We start from the raw sequence: 24622 nt of genomic DNA on the forward strand, positions 1-24622 counted from the left end.
CTATTCATAACTCCTAAGTACTGCTTTAGCTATAGCTCACAAATTTTTCATGTTTTAGTTTGCTGATAAAACCATTTACAGTTTATGATTTTCCTTGTAAATTATTTTTAACCTATTTATTGTTTAAGCTTTTGTTTTTTTCAGATTTTCTAACCTGTAGGATTTTAATTACTAGCTGTAGTAGTTAATTCCTAATTAAATTGCATAGTAATCAGATAATAGGGTTTGAATAACTATGACTCCTTGTGACTGAGAGTGTACAGTTAATTTTATAAATATCAAACATGTTGCATGCATGCTTTAGGAGAATGTGTATCCTCTGTTGTGTTGGCCTTTGAGTGCAGGGATATGTAAAGCCCAATTCTGTCACATGTGTTACTCGAATTCTCTATATATTCTCCAAATATGTAGTTTCTGAGAGAGGTGTTAAATTTTGCCATTATGCTTTACATGAGTTTTCAATTTTATTTTGTAATTCTGCGTTTTTGTAGATGATGGCTTTTAGTGTTTTACAGTTTACGTCTATATTATTAGGCACATACAAATTTATAGTCTCTATAGCTTTTTCATGAAGTCTAGCTTATTTGCTTTACTCACATTAATGCTTTGATTTCATATTCCATTCTGACAAATACTGTTGCGCCAACTCTTTTATGGTTCATATATGCTTAGTATATTTCTTTTTTTTCCTTTTTATATTTTCTGTTTTGGGGTGTGTATGTGCATATGTGTATAATAGTGTCCCTTATAAGCAGTGTATAAATGATTTTTTATATCAACACTGATAGTTTCTGATTTTTAATGGAGTGATTTAATCTATCCACACTTACTGTCATTACAATGCACTTCAAGTTATGCTGACCACCATATTTTATATTTTTATTTCATCAAAGATTTCTCCTGGTTTCTTTTTTCTCCCCTTACTAATTATTGTTGGATAAATAAATTATAGTTTATTATTTTCCCTATAATTTTTATTAATATGTTTTAAAATTTCTCAGCTATCATGTCTTTGACTACTTTGTTCCAATATTATTCTATTATCTTTTACTAGAATCCACTAAAATTTTACAAACAATGATTCTCAAGGAACACCCCATATAAACAACTCTTTCAAGTTTTTCTCTTTATACTGCATTTTTGGGTAATTTAACCCAATTCTGGGTAAAATTTGCAGTTGTTTCTTCCAGTTTACTTAAATTCTTTAACTTTGGTCATTCTAGAGTTTATTCTCTTAGTTTCATGTCGTTTTTGGTTTTTGTTTTTTGGTGGTTTTTTTTTTTTTTTTGTTTTAAATGCCTATATGTTTTCTGGGATTACTAATCAGATCTTTTTCCTATTCATATAATTTTATATTTTTTCAACAAAGATCATTTCAGGGGTGCCTGGGTAACTTAGTAGGCTGAGCATATGATTCCTAATTTCAGCTCAGGTCATGATCTCAGGATCCTGACATGCAGCTGGAGTGGGGCTCCCCACTCAGTGGGGTGTTTGCTTGAGATTCTCTCTCTCCCTCTGCCCCTCCCCACACTCTCTCTCGCTCATGGGCTCTCTTTCTCTCTCAAATAGATAATTTTTTTTTTTTAAGATCATTTCATTCATTTCCCTCTCTGATTTTGGTACCAAGAAGTAGGATGCTGTTGTGACAAGTAACTAAAATTGTCAAGGCAGCTTTAGAACTGGGTAAGGAGTAGAGGCTGGAGGAATTTTGAGGGGCATGCTAGGAAAAGCCCACATTGCTGTGAAGGGACTATTGGTAGAAATAATAGATATTGAAAGCGATTCTGTAAGTGTTCAGAAATAAAAGCAAGAGCTTCAGTGATAGATTCTATCTTCTTAGAGAATAAATAACCAATCAGAAACAGAATGTTAGAAATATGGATTTTGAAGATCTTTCTGGCGAGATCTCAGATGGAAATGACGAACATGTTACTGGAAACCATAAGAAAGGAGATCTTTGTTATATAATGGCAAAGAACTTCACTTAACTAGTGTTCTAGTGTTTTGCTGAAGGTCAAACTCGCAAGCAATAAGATTGGGTATTTACCTGAGGAGATTTTTAAAGGAGCTTGTTTCCTCCTGATTGCAATGCAATGCAAGAAGAAGAGAAGTAAAATGCAAGAAGAGAGAAATGAGTTTAAGAAGGTATTAAGCAAAAAGAAATCAGGTCTTCAAGATGTGGAAAAGTCTCAGATTTCCCAAAATCAGCTTGTCATTTCTGCTCTAGCACTTGTGCTCATGCTGTGGCCACCCCTAGATGGTTCCCTCCTTGTCCTCTTCTTCCAAATCCAACCTATAGAGTGTCATCTTCCCAACCAAGTCTGTCTTGATTTGCTCCGTCATGTTGGCATTTTCTCTTGGGAATTTCTATAGTCTTGCAATCATTTTCCTGTAATGTTTGTGACATGTAGTCTTTAATGCCCATCTTTCTTTCTTTTTTTTTTTTTTTTAACTTTACATTTTCTGAAACTGAAGCACCTGCCAGGAATGGCCAGCAATCCCTGTACCCATGGATGAAAGATGACTTCAGACTTTGCTGCAAAAGTGAGAAGGCAACAGGGTCAACTCTCAAAGGCAAAGACCCTTTGCTCTTCTTTGCTCCCGCTTTTATTGGTTCTTCAGGATAATCACAAATCTTTATCACTGTTTCTCAAGTGTATCCTAGGGGTTCTGCTAAACATAGCTTAAGGGACAAGGCATCTCTCGATCACAGGGTGGCTGTTTGGGCTAGGAAAGCTTCAGGAAGGCAACTCCTCGAGGCATTCCAACAGCAGAGTGGTCACACAGGCTTCAGCATTTCAGAGGCCCATGCCCTTCTCTGAAACCTTCCTTCGCCCTCTGTGGCCTCTGTGTTACATTTTATATTATTTTATTATTTTTTCGTGTTACATTTTAGTAACATTTAGTATTATGGTTGAGTTCATGCTCTACATTAACCCCAACAAGTACCCTATATGTATATATGTATTTTTTTTTCCAGCAATTCTCTGTCCACCCTCAAATGCTTTTAAATTGATAACACTTGTATAATCCATTGGTTCTTGGAAAATGAGGAACTAGCAAACTTGACTTCGCAATGGTTCTCAGGTAGTCCTCCACAGCGCCTCCCAGAGCTACCAACAACGGGGCTGATGCAGTGGGAAATTTAAGTAAACCAGTGGAGCCCTGCTCTGGTCATTCCTATAGCCTTGAACAAGCAGCTCAATTCTCTCTCTCTCTTTTTTTTTTTTTTTTTGGTACTTTTTGTTTTATTACTTTATTTATGGATATGAGCAAAAGGTTTTGTGGACCTGAAAATATTGGTATAAATGTGTAGTATGTTTCAGATTTGTCTGTCTCATTAGAACACAGGCTTCTGCACCCAAAGGGACTGGCATAGCTATGGCTAGATAATTGGGTCAGTTTGTTCTTGATTGGTTTGTGTGCAAACATGCAGACTACATCCACAGTGATCATTCCTCTTAATCTTTTCAAACAACTGTGTGCCAATCTCCTAAATGATAGTTCTTTTTTATGTCCTCATTTTCTTAAAAAAAAAAAAAAGTGGTGCCTTAGGCCTCCCAGAATGAACATGAATTATCACTCTAGTATTTCTTCATAGATAGCAAATTTTAGATTTCTTTCCAAAGCACATGCATGGATATTAAGGAAATCTGTAAAGGGCTACAATTTCAGAAAGTGTTATCCTTAAGATAAAATTAGAATTTGGAAGGGAAAAAAAAAACAACTTTTATTTAGAAACTTGTTATCTTGAACATAGAATTCTGTTCCTGCAGAATTTCAAGTTATATACTTAGTTTGGATGGAAGAAGTAAATGTTGGAAAACTAGAGTAGGTGAGGATTGAAAAGACTACACAGTGAATGAATTTACACTGTTATCTACTATCCCCCTTTCATTTGGGGGAGGGTAAGAAAGAAAGAAAACAAGCATACACTTTATTGTAAGAAATTGGCTCACAGGGGTGCCTGGCTCAGTCAGTTAAGAGTACAACTCTTGATTTCAGCACAGGTCATGTTCTCAGGGTCATGAGATTGAGCCCCACATCGGGCTCCATGCTCAGTGGTGAGTCTGCTTGAGATTCTCTCTCTTCCTCTCCCTCTGTCCCTCCCCCTGCTTGTGCACACCATAAGTAAGTAAGTAAGTAAGTAAGTAAATAAATAAATAAATAAATAAAATCTTGGGGGAGAAAAGGAAATGGGCTTACACAGTTACGGAGCCTGGCAAGTCTGAAGTCTGTAGGGCAACCTGGCAGGCTAGAAATTCAGGTAAGAGTTGACGTTACAGTCTTGAGCCCAAATTCCACAGGCTGTCTGGCAAATGAGAAATTCAGGCAAGGTTCCTATGTTGCAGTCTTGAGACTGAATACCTTCTTCTATGGGAAACTGCTCTTTGCTCTGGAAGCCTTCAACTGATTAGATGAGACCCACCCACACGAAGGAATATAATCTGCTTTACTCAAAGCCTACTAATTAAAATGTTAATCACATCTAAAAAAATACATTCCCAGTAACATCTAGACTAGTGTTTCATCAAACTATTGGGCACCGTAGCACAGCCAAGTTAACATATAAAATTAACCATCACAGTGTTTCCTTAACTATTAGGCTCTGTCTTCTGAAATCTTATCTTCACTGAGCTCTACTTAGTTTCACCTTACTTCACAAATAAAATTCAACACAATTCCAGCCTTGTAAGGGTCTCTAATTTGCTATGCACCTGAAATCCCCAAACTAATCAAGATTGTGGAGAGCTCTCTAGATGACATAGCCACAAAAAACAAATCCCCAGAAGCTTTGTGTGTCAGAGGTTTTCCTGCATGGTAGGTTTGAATGAAGAGACAATGAATGAAAGGAGTCGGTAATGTGAGCAGGTTGATTTCAAAATGTTAATACAGATCTGGCCCTGAACTGATCTTACAGATAGTGTATTATTTGTGTCCTTATTGCTAGAAGTAAATTTTTATGAAATCTTTAAAGCAGTACCTTGATACATATGTCAAGACCATAGAAAAGTGGAGCTGAACTGCTCCTTCCTGCTACATTTGGAATCTCAGCACTCATCTCCTGGATTTGTTTAGAGCAGAACTGATACAGCACATTTCAAGCTCTCGAGATGACATTTGAATGCATTCAAATGAATGCAAGTAATTCCATAAAGTAAGCACTAAAAAATGAGATTAACCACTGCTATGCTTTATGAGCCATAGCATGTTTTTCTTCTAGCACCGTGGTAAAATAAAACTTACTTGTAGAGGTCTTGGCAGTTTAAAAGCAGCACATTTGTATTTCCACATTTGAGTCTCCCTCCAAATAGCACAAGGAGGGGGGCTACTGGATGTCTCAGTCAGTTAAGCGTCTGCCTCTGGCTCAGGTCATCATCCCAGGGCCCTGCTGGGCAAGGGAGTCTGCTTCTCCCTCTCCTTCTGCTTGCTGCTCCCCCCTGCTTATGTGTACTCTCTCTTTCTGTAAAATAAATAAATGAATAAAATCTTTTTTAAAAAAGCACGATGGATAAAATATTGTTCTATAGAAATGCAACTTGGGATTCAGAATTCACAGATTTCACTTGCTGAAAGACAAATAGTAAATACTGGGGTCTGAAGTAGATCATGGCTTTTTCCACTACAACCTCTAGTTTGTTAAACATTCTTAATTGCTGTTCTGGGAAATAAAAATCATTACGTTTCTAAAGTAAATTATGAACAGCCCTGAACGACTTGTTTTAGAGGTAGGGGTTCTTACACAGGAAAAGAAAAAGCAACTATTTGTGGTATTACTGTGAAAGCCTCTTACTGTGAAGTAGCAGAGAAAAAAGTTAAATTTACATGAAATTCATTGATTTAAAATGTAACATAAAAATACTGGAAGAAAAAAGAAATAGTGTTTCTCAGTTATGATAATAAAGGAAGTAATTTTCTTTTGTGCCTGGTAACTGCATTGGAAAACACTTTAAAAAAAAATAAGTGCAACTCAAATTTAATTAGATCTTTGAAGAAGTGGGGGAAGGAGGGGATTCATTCTGAGGATCAGCTTGATCTTTGCTTCTTTCACAGAGATCAAAAGATTTATTGTTACTGGAGAGGAAAAAGTAGAATTCAATTAGGACTGAGATGAAGGGAGCAGAGTAGCTGCCTTCTTGGTACTTCCTAATTGGGTCTACTGCCTCCAACTAGATACTCATAATTGATTCTTCAAAATCTTAATTCCAGCAATTAAGCCATTTAGACATCAGAAGGATGTTAACAAGTCCAGTAAGAGCAACAGGATTCAAAATCATTGCAAATGACTAGAGTGGCAAAGAGATGAAGGAATGGGAAAAGAGGTAACTTTTTTCCTGGCCCTCCAAAGTTAATCTGCAGTGCCTCAAATATCATTCACAGGACAGATAATAGATCTCAGAAATCTCAGAACTGGTTCTCTCCATAAAAATTCATCCTTTGTTTTAGGTACAAACTTAATTATTCCCATTCTGTCATCATCAGCTCATGGACTTTCAAGCCCTGCCCAACACAGAATTTCCTGAGTGGAAGTATATTTAGGGGCCTGAATTATGTGGCAGAATGTTCTTAACTTTCCTAAAATCAAACTCATCACACATAATACAGTAAGTTCTGAAGTTGTTGTGTTCTTTTAAAAGCACAACCATGACAAAAGTAAGTGATAAAGCACCAACTGCATTTCATTTCCATGATATGAACAATGAAATATTCTCTGTTTCAAAGAGAGGATCATGTGTTCTATAGAATATAATTTAAGAAGGTAAATTTTAGAGCAGTACAGACATTTGAAATTTGGGCCATGTATTTAATTATGTTTTAAACTGCCATTATTATTCCCTCTTGGTCTTATGCCCTTTGCTTGTCTCAGTTGACAAGCATATTCTCAATAGCCTTCATCTTTTTCTGCATATATGGAATTCCAACCATATAGAGTTGAGAATTAGGAAGGAAATTAGTATTCCCTGAACACCAGTTACTTTCTTTCATAGTGTTTCATTACATTTACTTCAGAGCTTTTATCAGTATTGCCTCAAATAACCTTGCTCTTTTGTTGAGTTGTTCATTCTTGATTTTTCCCTCAACAGAATGTTAGGTTCCATGAAAGCAGAGCCCTTCTCTGTCATGTGCTCTTCTAGATCCTGAAACCCCAGAGGTGTGTGCTTGGCACACAGTTGGTATTCATGATTTGTTTTTGTTTGGTTTTTTTTTTTAGAGAGAGAGAAAGCATGTTGAGTGTGGCGGGAAGGGGCAGAGAGAGGGAGGGAGAAAATCTTAAGTAGGCTCTACACTCAGCATGGATCTCAATTCAGGGCTTGATCTCATTATCCTGAGATCATCATCTGAACCAAAATCAAGAGTTGGACCCTTAACTGATTGAGCCACTCAGGCACCCCAAGGTATTCATGTATTTTAATAAACTCCAGGCACAAGACTAGACATACTGTGAACAATACCTCATATAATTCTCAAAGTTGATCTTGAAATATGAATATATTATCCCTTTTTCACATGGAGGAATCAAGACTTAAAGGAATTAACTTGTCAAAAACCAAACAATGAGGAATTAGGTCTGACGTGCGTTTTGTTTGGGGGTCATATTATAAGAAATGCTCCCAAAGTGGTCTATGGCTGTAAGTGAGACGATTAAGGTCTTAAGCAAAGTGGCATTAAGTAACAACAACATTAGACCGTAAGAAAATTATTTCCTCTAAAACGTCTTTGTAATTAATTTTATTACATCAAGGATAAAGTCTCTGATTGGTGCCAGTATGTATTTAATGCTTTCCCAGTAACAGCTACTTTCTCTCTCTCTCCTCCTTATTTCACTTATGGGCAGAGAAGACTATAAAGCCAGAGTCTGTTTGCAGTGCATAAATATTCCACATCTTACTTAAGGTAAGTGGTTCTGGTTTCCCATGTGCAATAGTTACATTGTTCCTTCAGAAATAAATTTTAGATAAAAGTCCTGAATTTACTTAAGGAAAATATAAATTAGATAGAAGGTACAGGTGATCTATTTGGCAAAAATTGTGGGGGTGGTACACAGTGTCCGGTCTAGAAAACCCTGCTCTAACACAAATTTACAAAGCTCTAAAATAGAAACAAGCAACAGAAGGCATTGCTATGCTGGGGAAACTCAGACGCATAAATAATTACCTCCTAAATGCTTTAAAAGTGCTGTGCTTGAGATACAAAAAAGTAACTCAACATAACTGGGGAAAATACCACTGAGATACAAATGCTGGGCCTACAATGAAGTTATACTCCTCAGTAATGGTGCCAAAAATATAGTGGGGGACATATATAAGTTACCAGAATACAAGTTAGGAAACAAAAAAATGCCCCAAAGAAGAAAATATACATGTAATGTGAGAAATCACACTTCTATAGAGTTGATTACCTTTAATTACCTTCCATTATCAAAAAATTTATAAGTTTTAACTCAAAATTATTTATATTATATATTTGTTTCAAGTTATAATATATAAATTATATAAATTTATAACTTAACTTACTTAATTTCAATTAATGATTTTGTCACATATGCTCAGAATGAGTATCCTTGCTAAGCCTATTATATAAAAGGAGAAATAAGAACAAATAGCTTTAATCTCTTTTTAGATGGTATACAAATGGGAAACATTCCCACTTGCAAAATGGCTGGGCGCTCTTTCTTCTAATTGCAAGGAAAGCCTCGGTGGTTTTGGCAAACATGTCCTGCTAAGCTGCCAGCCATCTAAAAGGAATCAAATTCATAACCCCGGTAAAGTTGCCACGTCTCTAACGTGGTACAAATCAGTGCTCCACTAAGGTACGGTGCTGCCTGAGAAACCGTCATCACTTAGTATGCTCCTGGGTAAACCTTTACCAAGGAAGGGACAGGTTTAGCTCTTCTAGTCTTTATGCTGACATCTGTTTATAGGGAGTATCAGAGTAAATTCATGCAGTTGGAAAGCTGGGGCTTTCTGTGAGACCACCTGTCAGTGGCTTGCTCCTTTTTCTGCAAACAGCTTCAAAGGTATAAGCTAATACAGAACATCTGCTGCTCTCTTACTCAGGAGAGGCTATCTGGTGACATGGCGGGCATGGACCAGACCCCTCAGACCACATTCAAATTCGGATTCTCCTGCTTACTTGAGCAAGCTGCTTAATTTCTCTAGGCCTGAATGTCTTCAACTGCAAGTTGAGTGAAAGGATCTTATTAGGAGGTTTTGAATATTAAGTGAAATAAAACAAGAGGATATTGGATGAGGTAGCAGGCCCATAATCAAATGTCACTTATTATTAGCTACTATCAGCCTGCATCAGGAAGTACAACGTTCTCTCTCTTCTGGGCTCCCCAGAGCCCTGGGGAAACACTAGACTTTTAATCTTACTCTCTTATGCTGATACCTACGTTAACGCTTCAGGCCAGCTTCCCACATGTGACTTTGGATTGTCTCCTCAGCTCCTACAAGTTCATCTCTGTTCCTGTACCTCCCTGGCCAGAAGAGTGAAATCTGTAAGCACCACTAACCTCAGTGACTCAAATCTCTTTCCTCCTGTTACCCAACCAAAAAGAAAGCCTGCATTAACATTCAAACAGGGGCTTTGTGATTTTTGCAGAGAGGCGACTCTCACCAAATCCTCTGGAGAATCTAGCTTGAAACATCATTCTCATTTGCCATTCTCTTTACCTGGCTAAGAGTTAACATTTAATACAATGCTCCTGCTAATCTTTTTATAGCCACTGATGGCAGCTCTCTGGAAACTTCTACATTTTGTTTCTGACAAACAGTATGTCAGACATTTGCGCAAACAAAACATAAAGAAAATGTCTCAGCCTGTGCTGTTTTTGCATACCTTTTACATTATAGCCAAGTGCTACGTAAAGACTGTGTATACATTCAGTGAACTAGAGTATGTAAGACCCTTAGACTCATTTGTCTGTGTATAGAACAAAATGTTTAATTCTTCAGAATATGTATCTGAAGGAAGAATCATTCCCGTATATTTTCAGGAGTGTATGCCGAGTGGGCAGTAGGCCCCGGCTGCCGTGTTCTAAGGCCCTGGTGGGCTGGCTTAGCCATTTGGCTTTCTGGGGGCCAACTGGAACGGAGACATCACAGAACTCTTAGTCATTACCTTGCTTTTACTCATCCTAAGCAGTGATTGTTCAAATCTCCTCGGATTCTCAACATACCAGAGTACCCTTATTATAAATGACCTCTTTGGGCTTAGGTGAGCACAAGTGGATATCCGCTGCATATACTAAAGAATCCAAATTTAAAACTGGAATTTAAAAAAAATTTTAAGGACATTAAGCTTGTCAGCAATATATTAGGCTTTTATATCTCTTAGTGCATTTTTTTTTTCACTGTAAAAACTCATCTTCTTGTTTCAAGGGCCAACAGGTAGGGTTAACTGCCTCTAAAAATATCAGTGAAGAAAAAAACTCTTATTCAGTGAATTTCTCAAAGTAATAAGGCATATAAAACACACAAATCCATAGCATTTGGGATTTCATTTTACCCTCACTGAAATTATCTTCTCATTAAAATGACCTAAATTTTTTGACTTAAAATAATAATAGTTTCATATGATACTCAATATTCAATATTCTTATAATATTAGTAGTATGTGTTAACTCTAGAATTTTAAGTGGTGATATGATATACTTTTGCAAATGTGTATCATTTATTTTAGCAACAGATTTTTAAGCAATTTTCTGTACTGGGAAGTCACACTAGCTGCTTTAACTTCTTTTTGTAATGTATATTTCAGGAAATTTAGTCCCACTATACTTCCTCAGGTTCTTCTTTGACTATTACACATACCCTTCCAACATACCATGCACTTTTTTGTCTCTGCATCTTTTTTATGTGGTTGATGCTACCTCTCCCCCTTAAGTAAGTCTATAAGGAAAACTTCTATTCATCCTGCAGCGCCCAATTTAAATATTACCACCTGGTGCACTTTCTGTCTATATCTCTCTGAGCAGAAGCAATTTTTTGCTTCCCATTTAGTTTTCATCATATCACTTTGTAAAAACCTCTACTATTTTTATGATCAGCTCTATCAGTAATTTCAGGTCTGTCACCCCAAGTTATCTGTAAATCCCTTTATGGCAAAACTAGATCATGTTCATAATCGTGTCTTTCCAGCACACTGGACAATTTCTAATTGATAACTGACATTTAGCACACATTTGTTGTAAACAAGGAATTTCAGTTCAGAAAAATGTGAGGAAAATTTCAGGTGGTCCAGATCAATGGTTTTGAGAATTATTAAAATGTTCTTAAATATAGTATTAGGGCCTTTTCTGGTTTAGATATATTTTTTCAACTTATGATTTTATTAAAGCTTGCCTAAAGTTTTTCAAAGTAGTTTTTATCAATTTCTATACCAAGCAACAGCGTAGAAGAGTTTCAATTGTTCCATACCTTACCAACACTTAGCGTTTTCACATTTGTAAATATGTTTCACATATATACTTACATACATACAACATATTGCTTGATTTGATTTGACATCTTATTCAGCATTTTTGTTTCTAGTGTTTATAAGTGAACTGGGTCGCTTAGTAGGTTAAAGCCTCTGCCTTCGGCTCAGGTCGTGGTCCCAGGGTCCTGGGATTGAGCCCCGCATTAGGCTCTCTGCTCAGTGGGGCACCTGCTTCCTCCTCTCTCTCTGCCTGTCTCTCTGCCTACTTGTGATCTCTGTCTGTCAAATAAATAGAATCTTAAAAAAAAAAAAAGTGAAGTTGGATTATATTAATTAATCTTTTCTTAATTTAATAATTTCCTTCATTCCACTTTGGGTACAATCTTCCTTTCTTCTAGTTTCTTATAGTGAAAACAGGTTCACACAGATTCAATACTCTCTCTGTATTTGTACATATATATGATATACATATGCATGTATGTATGTATACATATATTTATAAATTATATATATTTAGTATATTAATAGTATTTATATTACATAATAACAATGTCTTATATATTCTTAGTAATATGTACTTTTTTACTGTAATATATATTAACATGTAATATAATTAATATATTAATATTGGCTATATTAATATCAGACAAAATAAATCTTAAGGCAAAATTATTTTCTGAAGACATTTAAGTTCTAATGATATATATTTAATATATGCAATATATAATATATAATACATATATAATCTAATATATAATAAGATATATAAATGATGTAAGTATATCATATATCTTGTTACCTATAGATAATATTCATTTAATATATGCATATTAATTATATATTAAATTATATAAGTAAATAATATATAAGAAGTTTAAGTTCTAATGATATATTTCTAACATACATATAAATATATATTAAATTTATATATATGAGATATTCAATTGTATATTAGACTATAATTTTATATAATATACAGATATTATATAATGTATAATTGATATGTATTATATGTCTATACATTATTTATTAATATATTATATAATTTATACCTTCTCTGTAATCTGCCAAGGTAGGTGAGATTCTTTCTCAGTAGATTAGCTTTCTGTGTTTATGCTACTGTGTTTTGTCCTGATTACTTAAAACAAATAAAACCCAGAAGTTCCTTACTTCTGAGACAGTTACCCTAGTTTCTGCTTATATTCATTTATAGATGTTGTGCTGTCATTTCAATTAGCAAGAAATCAAGCTACAACCATTCATTGTTCTCAGGTACTTATGTATCCATGTTAAAAATCAAGTGACCAATCTCTTCTGCTAATGGTTTTGAGTCTTCTTAAAGTCAGCGACAAAATTCAGGAAAATCAGAGGTAAATGAATAAATAAATTCAGGATGTCTTTTTAAATTATATTTTCTTTTTTTCTTACCTTACAAAGGAACCACTACTAGAAAAAATCTTTCTTTTTTTGTATATCCCACCTTTCATAATTAGCTCAATAGTAACTGTGAAATCAGACAAGTTTCAACTTTATTGGTTGTTACATTCTGGTAAAAATGTTATTAATTTAATATATTTCAGAGATTATATACTTTATAGAAAAGCACTCATGTATCATATATAAGTGACTACTTTAAAGGGAAACTGATATAATCCTTATGTAACATTTGTATATTATATCCAAAAAAAGGATTTGACTTTTCTCCTTTCTGATGTTGTTGGTTACTTATATAATTAGCAACAATCATTCATCCCTATCCTCAACAGATAACTGATTTCCTTTCCTGCTTGCCCAAAAGCTCTGACATGAGGCGGAGGCCAAACACTATCTTCTACAAGGTAGGGCAGTTTCAGAGCCTCATGAAAAGGACTGTACCAGGAATTCTAATGATGCTTCAAGAAAGGGACACAAAAGAGAGGCCAGAAGCAGCAGTTCTTGAAAGACATCTGGAAGGAGACTGACTTCCTGGTCTCACAATTTGTGCTGGGGTGTAGGAATTTTTAGGAGATTTCTCCTAGAACAAAAGAGCTGGTGGGTGCAATTTCCATCCCCCGCCCCCGAGACTAAATATCTGAACAACCGAGGGATTCGGCGTGAATACTCTTCACTTAGCTTGCTAACACTGCATGCCTCACCCCTGCATTCTTCTGCAGACCTGCCCACTTGAACACACCTTCAGTATGAGTCCAACCTAAGCTGTGTCACAAGCCTGGCAGTGTGCAAGCAGCCCTGACAGGGATCAGCACCACTCCACAGTGATTGCTGCCCCCGTGAGAGGGAAAGAAAACCACACACACCAGTCCGGCTGCAGCCCCAGCACTGGGCTGGGGGACAGACAACTGGTCTGACTGCAGGTCCCACCCACCAACAAAAGCTCCTCAAGAGGAGAGTGCCCTGCTATTCAGTGACACTGAAGCTCTGGGAAACTACTCACCTGAGTCATCTCAAGCCCAGGGTGGGCCAAACTGGCCTTTTAACCAAACAGAGACCAGACCCTGCCCACAACAGGCAAAGAGAGCCACTGCAGATGATTGGACTAAAGACAAACACAGGTCAGCCACAATAGTAGAGCATATAGAACACACATAGAAGACACCTCTGAGTTATCAGGTTCTGGGCAACAGGGGACATTGAACTGCAAAGCACAACAGGAACTCTTCTTCATAAGGCCATTACCTTTAAGAGCAGGATATGTAGCTGATTTTTCTAACTCAAAGAAACAGAGAATTAGACAAAACTAGGAGATAGAGGAATTTGTCCCAAATAAAAGAATAGCACAAAATCACAAGACAGCTAAATAAAATGGAGGTAAGTAATATGCCTGATAGAAAATTTAAAGCAATATTCACAGAAATACTAAATTTGAGAAGAGTAGAGAACCTCAGTAAGACTCTCAACAAAGAGATAGACAACATAAAAAAGAACCAATCAGGGGCACCTGGGTGACTCAGTCATTGATCAATTGCCTTCATCTCAGGTCATGATCCTGTGGTCCTGGGATCAAGCCCCACCTCAGGCTCCCTGCTCAGTGGGGACCTAGCATATTCTCTCTAACAAGGCTAGAATTTAGAATAAAAAAAGAAATAGTAGGGGTGCCTGGGTGGCTCAGTGGGTTAAGCCGCTGCCTTCGGCTCAGGTCATGATCTCAGGGTCCTGGGATCGAGTCCTGCATTGGGCTCTCTGCTCAGCGGGGAGCCTGCTTCCCTCTCTCTCTCTCTCTGCCTGCCTCTCTGTCTACTTGTGATCTCTGTCTATCAAATAAACAAATAAAAATCTTAAAAAAAAAAAAAAAAGAAAAGAAATAGTTTCCCAGACAAACAAAAGTTAAAGAAATTCATCACAGCTAAACCAGCCTTACAAGGAATGTTAAAGGAGATTCTCTGAGTGAAAAGAAAGACCATAAACAGGAAAAAGAAAAGTAAGAAACACAAAACCAGTAAAGTCAAGTATATCTACAAAAACCAATCAGGGATAGTGGTCTGTAATTCTCCTTTTTGGTAGTGTCTTTATCTGGTTTTGAGTATTAGGGTATTACTGGCCTCACAGAATGAATTTGAAAGCGTTTCTTCCTCTATTTTTTAGAATAGTTTGAGAAGAGTAGATATTAACTCTTTAAATGTTTGGTAGAATTTCCTGTAAAGCCATCCGGCCCTGGATTTGTGTTTTGGGGGAGTTTTTTGATTACTGATTCCATTTCATTGCTGATAATCAGTCTATTCAAATTTTCCATTTCTTCCTGATTCAGTTTTGGGAGGTTATATGTTTCTAGAAACTTATCTGTTTCTTGAGCATGTTTAATATATTGGCATGCCACTTCTCATAATATTCTTCTAATCCTTTGTATTTCTGAGGTGTTGGTTGTTACTTCTCCTCTTTCATTTCTGATCTTATTTATTTGAGTCCTCTCTCTCTCTCGATGAGTCTGGTTAAAATTTTATCAATTTTGTTGATCTTTAAAAAAAAAAAAAACCCAGCTTATGGTTTCACTAAGAAAGAACTTTTGAGGAGGCAACCTTTGAAAACAGACTTAAAGCACAAGAAACGACATTCTACATGAAGACCTGGTCAAGGTATGTTCCAAGAAGAAGGAACAGCAAATATGAGTCTCGGAAGCAGCAACAAGTTAGGGGAAGAGCAAGAAATCTTGTATGGCTGAAGCAGAGTAACAAAAAAGGAGGAAGTAGCAGGTCAGTTCATTAAGGAGGTAAGGACGAGATCATATATGGCTTCATTTACCATAGTAAGAAATTAGAATACAATTCTTTTTTTTTTTTTTAAAGATTTTATTTATTTATTTATTTGACAGAGATCACAAGTAGGCAGAGAGGCAGGTGGGGGGGGCGTGGTGCGTTGGGGGAAGGAAGCAGGCTCCCTGCTGAGCAGAGAGCCTGATGCAGGGCTTGATCCCAGGATGCTGGGATCATGACCTGAGCCAAAGGCAGAGGCTTTAACCCACTGAGCCATCCCAAGAATACAATTCTAAGCAATATTTAGCAGAGAAGTAACATGTGGCAATAAAATTTTAGAAGATCACCCTGGCTGTTATGTGGAGAACATATTGCAGAAAAACCAAAAGTAAAAACAGGGAGACAAGTTAGGTAGTCCAGATGAAAAATGATTATGAACTGAGCCAGAGTAGTGCCAACTGAATAGATGGTGAGAAGTAATTATATTCAAAACATATTTTGAATATAGAGCTAGAATGGTCCATTCTAGCCATAAAGAGGCCAAATCGAAGAGCCCAATCCCAATGAAGAGGCTGGAACTCTGTTCTCTCATGATGGCTCATAGGACAGCCTTAAGTTTTCATGATAAATTAAGGACCTTGCCATACCTTAATGGGAGCTGAATTTCCCAAATATCTGCGCTGGCCACAGTGTGTCCTCAAAGATGGGACAAGGATTCCCATAGCTGCATATTTGACTGAGTGACTGAAAACACTGTTCTCTGTGAGTGCCAAAAAACTCAGTTCTTTTTCCTATCATTTGCCCATGAAGACCCATTATTAATACCGCATATATACTTTTTTCATATACTTTGTTAATTGGTGGAGTAAATGATTTTGCAAAAAATAATTTGCCTTTTCTTGGTAATGGGAAAATTTTCATGTTATCCAAGCATAATAACTATCATTTATTGTTTATATATGTCAGACTACATTAAATTTCTTACATATATTATCTCATTTTTTCATCTCAATATGCCTATGAAGTAGGTATTGTTATGACCCTATTTTTTTTTTAACATGAGGTAACTGAGGCCAGAAAATATAACTGCTCAGAGCTGCTCAGAGCCACATGGCCTATAAGAGTAAGAGCCAATGTTCAAACCCAGAACTTTCCCCAAACTCCTTGCTCTTAACCTGTATCATTGCATAGACAAAAATATACTCTAAGTAGCAAGAGGACACTGATAAAATGCTGTGAGACAGAAGAATATTCTAGCTTCCCCCTTCTCATTCACATGTTCATCCAAGTCCATTATACTTAAACAAAAAAATCCCCCATTTCAGATCTGTTGGGATCTTCTGGGGATTCCTTGACGTAACTACGAGGAATATTTTCCTACAATGATAGAGATTTTTTTTTTAATAAAACAAAAGAGAATAGAAATTAGAAGTTAGAAAAGGAAAGGATAGAGAATAGTTTCTTCTCTATGTCTATACAAATGCATTTCTCTTAACAGTTCTCTTGAATCTTGGAGAAGATAGAAGCCCTGAGCTAGTAAAACTAGTACTCTTCCCAACATCTGCTCTTACTGTATGAAGACTGGGATAATTAGGGAAGAAGATCCTACTCAATCTTCATCACATGCTTCACTACACTGACATTGTTCCAGACAAATAAATTACTTGACTACAGAAGGAGCAGTTATGTTTGAATTTCAACTAAGCAACAACAATGATAATAGCAAAAAATAACAATATTAACAACTACGGATTTGTGTGCTTACTAAATAGTTCAGGAATGTGAGGTCCAACTCTGATATGTCTGTTGTCCAATGCTTGGTCTGTGGTGTAGATCAAAAACTTTTCTCTGAAAATTCATCTGAAATTTACATACAGTGAAATTCAAAGAACCCAATTTTTTATTGTCTATTTGGTCAGGGACTAATTGCCATATTAAAATCACCCTTTTTTTTCCTACTGTGTATTGGTTGCTTATTTAATCAAACTTACATATTTTATTTCTATTGAATATGGAATTCTAATTCTTTATTATTTAACATTAACTCAAATCTTACTCTTTTCTTTAATAAATTAGGACACACTAGTCTTATAAAATATTATTTCTAATTATCTGTTAGTATATTCCTCTCCTTTTATTTGACAAGTGAGACATATAATAACTCTATGTAAAGATATTTGATGATATAATACAGATTTTAATGAATACTATATATGTTATTTCTATTGCATAATTTACTTTGGTGTCTCCATTCATCAAAATATAGCATTCATATAGAGTTTCCCTAATAGTTATTTTGCTCCTTATGAGCAGACATATATAAATAAAGTAACTGCCTTACAACATGTAATTGGGTTGACTCACTTATTTGTATGTGGGGATTTATACAGTGATTTGTCTCCAAAGAGTAATTGAAATAATTTTTTAAAATGGAATACATGAAAAATTTCATGTGAATACAAGGAAGGTTTTAATTAAGGAGAAGGCTGACATATTTTCTTGGTAATGACAACACAGACATTGTTAAACTTCTTTGTGAGGACAAAGAGAGAAAAGATAGGAGGGTGCTTTTGTAAAGTCATTGTTATTATTACTCAAGTCAATGAGCTATTAAGTACAAGCTTAATTATGACCTCTGTTCTTCATCTTGATACTTAATAATGCACCAGATGTGCTTTTCCTTCTTTGTCAATTGCCTGATCTATCAGTTGACTGAGCATTCCCTGATAAATGTGTGACTATCTTACATCTTGGGAGGAGAGAGATGGTTTACCCACATCTAGCCTCCAGGCAAGTGCCAACTCATTTTCTGCTCAAAACATCCTGTTCCCTGGGACAGGTTCCATCAGAAATTAGGCTGGAAATTTGTTGCTCACCCACAACATCTTAGGTCAGACGAAACATTGGAAACAGTATCTCATCTTGATAAATGATTGAGATAGTCAGATGACAGAATAATTTGAAGTTAAATAGTTATTTTTGACATGGAGTCTTTCCAGAAGATTCACTAGCTCCAGGAGCTAATGAAATGGTTGTGTCCTACACAGATACAGCAAAGGAGCATGACTAATTCAAGTGCTGCTCTGCAACTAACAATTCTGTGGAAGTCTTTCATTTATTTTCAGAAAAGTTGAGCTCAAATTTAATAAAGAGCTATAGTCTTTTGAAGATAGAGAATGAAAGATTATAAAAAGGAGTATTTTAGACTCTTATAAATAGAAAAATTTAAATTATTTTTAATTCTAAACTATCCTTTTACTAATGAAAAATACAATTATCCAATTTTCAAAGAGTAAAAATTAATATTAAATTCCAAACTTACTTACCAATTGAATTACCCTTCAGGTATTTCAGATGCTTACTACTTTTTTATTTTTCGTTTTCATAGGAAAATTTAGATCACAATTTAAGTAAAACAACAGCCTTACAATTTTTTGTTTTGTTTTGCTTTGGTTGGGTAAAATATTCTTTACCCAAAACTCAACAGTCAGTCATCAGTATTGTACTGACAAATACGGGCTAGGTAACATACACAATTATTCTTGCCCTTCAGAGTAAGAGACCTTTGTTCGTTAGCAGACACACCCACACCCCCCCACACACACACCCCTACAACTTGAAAACTGAGCTTCTGTTAGGCCCCTTCACCATCTGTCTGTAGAAAAAATCAGTAATTTGATAGGCTTTGTCATATAGACTGACCATCTGCAATCCTGGTAACAGTATTTAAGCTATAAGATCCCAGTAGTAAATCTGTTCAAATGTGCTTTCTCAGGTCATTCAGTGCTTTATGTTTTCAACTATTTTAAAAGTAAATACAAGGGAAACCTTGGTTATATTGAGAGAAATTTCTTTATCAAGCAGAATGATCTAAGTAAGCACTTCCGAAGATTATATCTGGATGTATACAATTTGACATTGTGCATTTCTGCAAAAATATGAGAAATAGTTGAAGATATCAAACAATAAATAGGGATTATAAAAAGTGATTTTTAACAAATATAGAAGTTGACTTTGATATATTCACGGAATTAATATCATTTTGGATACAATAGTAGATCATTTTAGTTCTTTAAAATTAATGTAAGCGAACATAGTCACTTTCAGTAAATTGAATCCCAGAGCTGAAATAAGGCTGCCTATGCCGCACTATCAAATATATAGCTAGCACAAGCAGAATGTACTAGAGAAGAAAATTAGAAGATGACTTCATGAAGAGTTCCATGGCAAAGATCATTTATACGAATTATAGAAAGAACTATTAGTTTCCTCTCATAAATATACAATAAGAATATTTAGTTTAAGTTGTGAAAGGCAATCCATTAACAAAGGCTATCCATTAGATATTTAATTAATCACAAGGCATATTTTACAAAGGTACATTTTATATCTAGTATCTAATTCAATACTACAAAAATGCCTTAGTGTCCCTCAATCTTATAAAACTCAATATTCAAGAATGGGGCTGATTTCACTGTTTGTTCTTCATAAAAACAGGAAACACAGATAGTTGCAAATAATCCAAAATTGTTCCTCATATTATTAAGTATGAGAGAGTCATGGAAGCGTCGGTGAACTGCAACAATCCTGCTTTCTAACTACAAACAGTCACCATGGGCTAGTAGATACCTATATCCTGTAGATAATGTAGAGTGGGGCAGATAATGATCCTGTTCTTCAGGATCAGCCCCCACCAGCCCTGGAGTCCTTCCCAGCAATTTCCCATTTTCTTTCACTCTAAATCTGGCCTTCTTCGCTCATCCCTAAACTTAGCCAAGTTTCTTGAAGGTTACTTTCTGTCTCCTTAAATCTTTTACATATAGCTGCCTCCTCTCAACCAGACTCCCTATTGAACTTCCTTGGCCACCCTGCCCAAATCCCACAGCTCAGGATGATTGTTTGTGTTTTGTCTCTCCCTCTAGATTCCAAGTTCCTTGAGGGTATACACCATATTTTATGCTTCACTGGGATCCCATGTAATCCTACAAAGTACACTCAGTAAATTTACATTAAGTTGATCCTAGGGCCATCCAATATTAACATAAAATTCATTGGACTGGCTCAGAAAGAGACAGATTTTAATTTGCATGTCTTATTGGAGTTAGCTGCCTTAAGAGCTGTGTGGATAAAGATTGAACAGCAGTATCGGCTGTGTCTGTAGAACATGAGAATGATGACACATGTGCAAACAGTTGTGATCTTGGCATGAATTTGATGCAAAGAGTTGCAGCTTCTCATCTAAATGTTTTCAAAAGATTCTGTAGAAGTTGTCTTGCATGAACTTTTATAGGTTAATATGGACTCTTGGTCATGCTCTGCTTCTGTACCGGTCAAATGAATATTTATTTATGTCCTCTAGACCAATGGGACCAAAATCTGCCCAGGAGTCCAAGAAATGGGCTGGGTATACCCCAAAATGAATAGTGGCTTTTGGAATGTAGGCTTTTGCTATTGCATAATACTGTCCTTTATAATTACCTCACTCCTAATCTGTAATGGTAGGCCACGTAAAAGGATATTCAGCTTCCACAAAAGACTGACTCTCCACGGTTCCATATTTTAGTAGTAACAACAGCAGCAATGAGAATTTCCTTATTCAGGGGCGCCTGGGTGGCTCAGTGGGTTGGGCCTCTGCTTTCAGCTCGGGTCATGATCTCAGGGTCCTGGGATCGAGCCCTGAGTTGGGCTCTCTGCTCAGCAGGGAGCCTGCTTCCTCTTCTCTCTCTGCCTGCCTCTCTGCCTTATTCAGAAAAGCAGAATAAAATTCTCTAATTTTCAAAGAGTAAAAATAAATAATAAATTCCATATTTTCTTAACAAGTGAATCACCCTCTAGCTACTTCAGGTGCTCACCATTGTTTTATTAATTCCTTGCTTCAAGTTTCATTTTATCATATTTGATAGCAATTATTGATGTTTTTATGACTTCTTATAAAACTGGAGGCGAAAGCAAATGGACTCACTTGCAAAAATTCCGAAAGTAAAATAAATAGTACTTCCCTTTTCCAGAACTTCCTAATCCCACATACACTAAAGGAACCTGAGTGTCACTTCATGTAAGGCTTGGGTTCTCATCTCTCCATCTCACATCCTCCCACTGCACCAACACTTAAAGCCAATCTTGATAAAAGTTCTTTATTAGTGTGTTCTCATCACAGAACACCATACTCTTCACTGAAAAGCTAAGGAGTCAGCCAAGTTACCATTTGCCTTTCATCACTGTCTTAAATCTTAGGAGTTTTGATTTCAGAAGACCAAACAGTATTCCATTTGGAATTATAAAGCATTGTGAAACAAACTCCATTACCGAAGAAAGTAAAAGCTAATGTGACAATTGCCTACCTATGCCAAATGACCCCCAGCTGTTTCAATTTCACTCAATTTACATTTAGGACCTCTCAGCTGCTATTTCTCAAGAGTTGCTGAGAAACAGTTTTTACTAAATCTACAGAGCATTTCAAAAAGGGTGTAATTTTCCTCCTACAACATGGAATGTAGAGACGCTAGCTAATCAAATGCAGGCTCTTTACTAATGTAAGAGTGATACAAACAATTTTAAACATAAAAAGCTTTATTCTTGGGGAAATATTTATGAGTTATGGGAAAACAACACATAAAAAGTATAAAAAGTAACCACAGAAATTTAAACTATTAACAGCACATGCAAACAAATGGGTTAGGCTGTATGGGAAATGGTAAATGAACTGAACAAAATATTATGCTCCATTTTCTCTTACCTGCACTCATCAAAGTTAATATTGTACAAAATGTTTGGCTATGCTATATGTTCCCATTTGTAAAGAAGACTTCTAGAAACTTTTCAATGATCTGTGTTTCTTTTTGAGAGGCAGAAAGTTTCATATATATCATTTGCTTATTCCTCTGTCAACGATTTCTGCAGGTCAGTGTAAAAATAGAATGATCTTTTTTAAAAGTGTGCCCCTTTTTGAAAGAACTTTTAAAGAAAATTTTTAGCTTTGGGTTTTATATACAACTAATGAATCACTGAATATTACATCAAAACCATTATGTATTATATGTTGGCTAATTGAATTTAAAGAAAATTTTTATTTTATTTGTTTTTGAGGGAGCTGGCACAAAAAGTTTAGAAAGATTAGGCATACTTTATTCAACATATTGACATGATTTTACTTCTCTTTTGGTACACTGAGGTATGAACCATTTAAACACTCAAATGGAGTGATCTTGTGGATGGTACACGCATAAATACCTTTTTAAACAAATGTCTCATTAGTACTTAGCTTTGAGAGGAGAGTACCAAACTGAAGGCAGAACGTGAATTCCTTTTTTCAGCATATGCATTCAGAAGTAATTGTACATCTATAACCTTAAGAGTCTTTCCAGTTTTGTGGCCCTATCATTATAAATACGCAGTGTATGGTTTCTCGTCTTTAAAAGCTTAAGTACAAGGCGGGCATATACAATTCTGTCCGCACCATCCAACTCACATCATCTCTCTCCCACTAAATACTTAACATGAGGTTAATTTTTACCTGCATTTGAGAATGTTCGTATATTATATCCATATGATGTTAATTTTGTAGAATATTAGGTTACTTTACATTCTCTGTAGTGGAATATTTTTTCCAAAACTGGACTGAAGTTCAGCTGGATCTTAGAACTTATCAAACAATCCTGGGACCTTACCAAGTTCCACTTGTATGAGAGGACCTCAGTTTTCCCTGTTGAGGTACTATCAGGTAAGTTGGATTTGGATTCAAATACATTTTGCAAGTGAATATTTGCAAATATAAATAAATCCATGAAATGTAAAGTTATACCAGATACGGAAGTAATTTTTAAATAGTATCTCTTTAGAAATACACTTTAATATAACTATCATGACATTTGTAGTATATGTGCTGCCAAAGTGAGCACATATCATGACATTTGTAAATTGCTGTCAAAGCTTTCAGGTTTAATAGCATTGGTCTTAATAGCTATGGCTTCGAACATACTGAGAAGACTGAATGAATATTCAAATAAAAATGTTAGGAACTGATATAAGGTCCCGCCGGCCGGCCGCGCTCCCCACCTTGCCTGCGCCCGCCCGGAGCCAGCGGTTCTCCACTCACCCCGCATCCAGTGAGACGCGCCGCGCACCAACGCCGACGGAGCGGACATGGGCAGAGCGATGGTGGCCAGGCTCGGACTGGGGCTGCTGCTTCTGGCGCTGCTCCTACCCACGCAGATTTATTCAAATACAACAAATATGACAGCTGCAAACAACTCCTCCCAGAGTACCTCGACTGCTCCCAATCCAGCTAATACCACCACCACACCAACTGGCGGTGCTCTGCAGTCAACAGCCAGTCTCTTCGCAATCTCGTTCTCCCTTCTACAGCTCTACTGTTAAAAGACTCACGCCAAAAACATCTATACTTCCCCATCTTCTAAACCCAGTCCAAATGGCGTCTAGACATCCAGTGTGACAAGGAAAAACAGGTCTTCATCGTATCTGCTAATTCCACACCTTATTTTATTGACATCGAAAATGTTGAGGATCCCAAATTTGATTGGTTTGAAGAACATGTAAAGGGTTTGACTAGATGATGAATGTCTATTAAATCTGCTGGAGTTCCATGTACAAGATGAAGAGACAATATCCAAGATTAGTTAAGAGATAATTTCTTTAAATGTGGCTTAAGAAGTATGGACATGTAAAATTCTACCTTGAAAACGAGACTAGATTTTATCTTACCTAGATGTAAAAGATGAGATGTGAACACATTCAATTTTCATTCGGTTCATTAAATCTTCAAGGCCATTGAAAACGGTTAATACAGAAAGCTTCCCTCATTCTATTTATTCGTACATTAGAAGGAACTTCCAGGAGTTACTGTAAATCCTCAATGCATTGTTTTAGCAGTACTAACTTAATGCCTGTGTACTCTAGATAAAAAGTTTTACCTTGTTAAGCTATCACTGTTTCTTGGGAACTGAACTCTTTCCTCTGAGGCTTTGAATTTGATATTGCATTTGATTTTTTTA

General features: G+C 36.1%; 1 protein-coding gene across 1 annotated transcript; it reads left to right on the forward strand.

Annotated features, from left to right (window-relative positions):
- The first annotated feature begins 23664 nt into the window (after positions 1-23664).
- On the forward strand, positions 23665-23988 carry LOC122890142 (signal transducer CD24-like). Its single transcript, XM_044225877.1, has one exon. The coding sequence runs from the start codon at positions 23754-23756 to the stop codon at positions 23985-23987; it is 234 nt and encodes a 77-aa protein (XP_044081812.1). The 5' UTR covers positions 23665-23753; the 3' UTR covers position 23988.
- The last annotated feature ends 634 nt before the right edge of the window (positions 23989-24622 follow it).

Source organism: Neovison vison, chromosome 11 (genome assembly GCF_020171115.1).
Source record: "Neovison vison isolate M4711 chromosome 11, ASM_NN_V1, whole genome shotgun sequence".
In the NCBI taxonomy this organism is placed as follows: domain Eukaryota; kingdom Metazoa; phylum Chordata; class Mammalia; order Carnivora; family Mustelidae; genus Neogale; species Neogale vison.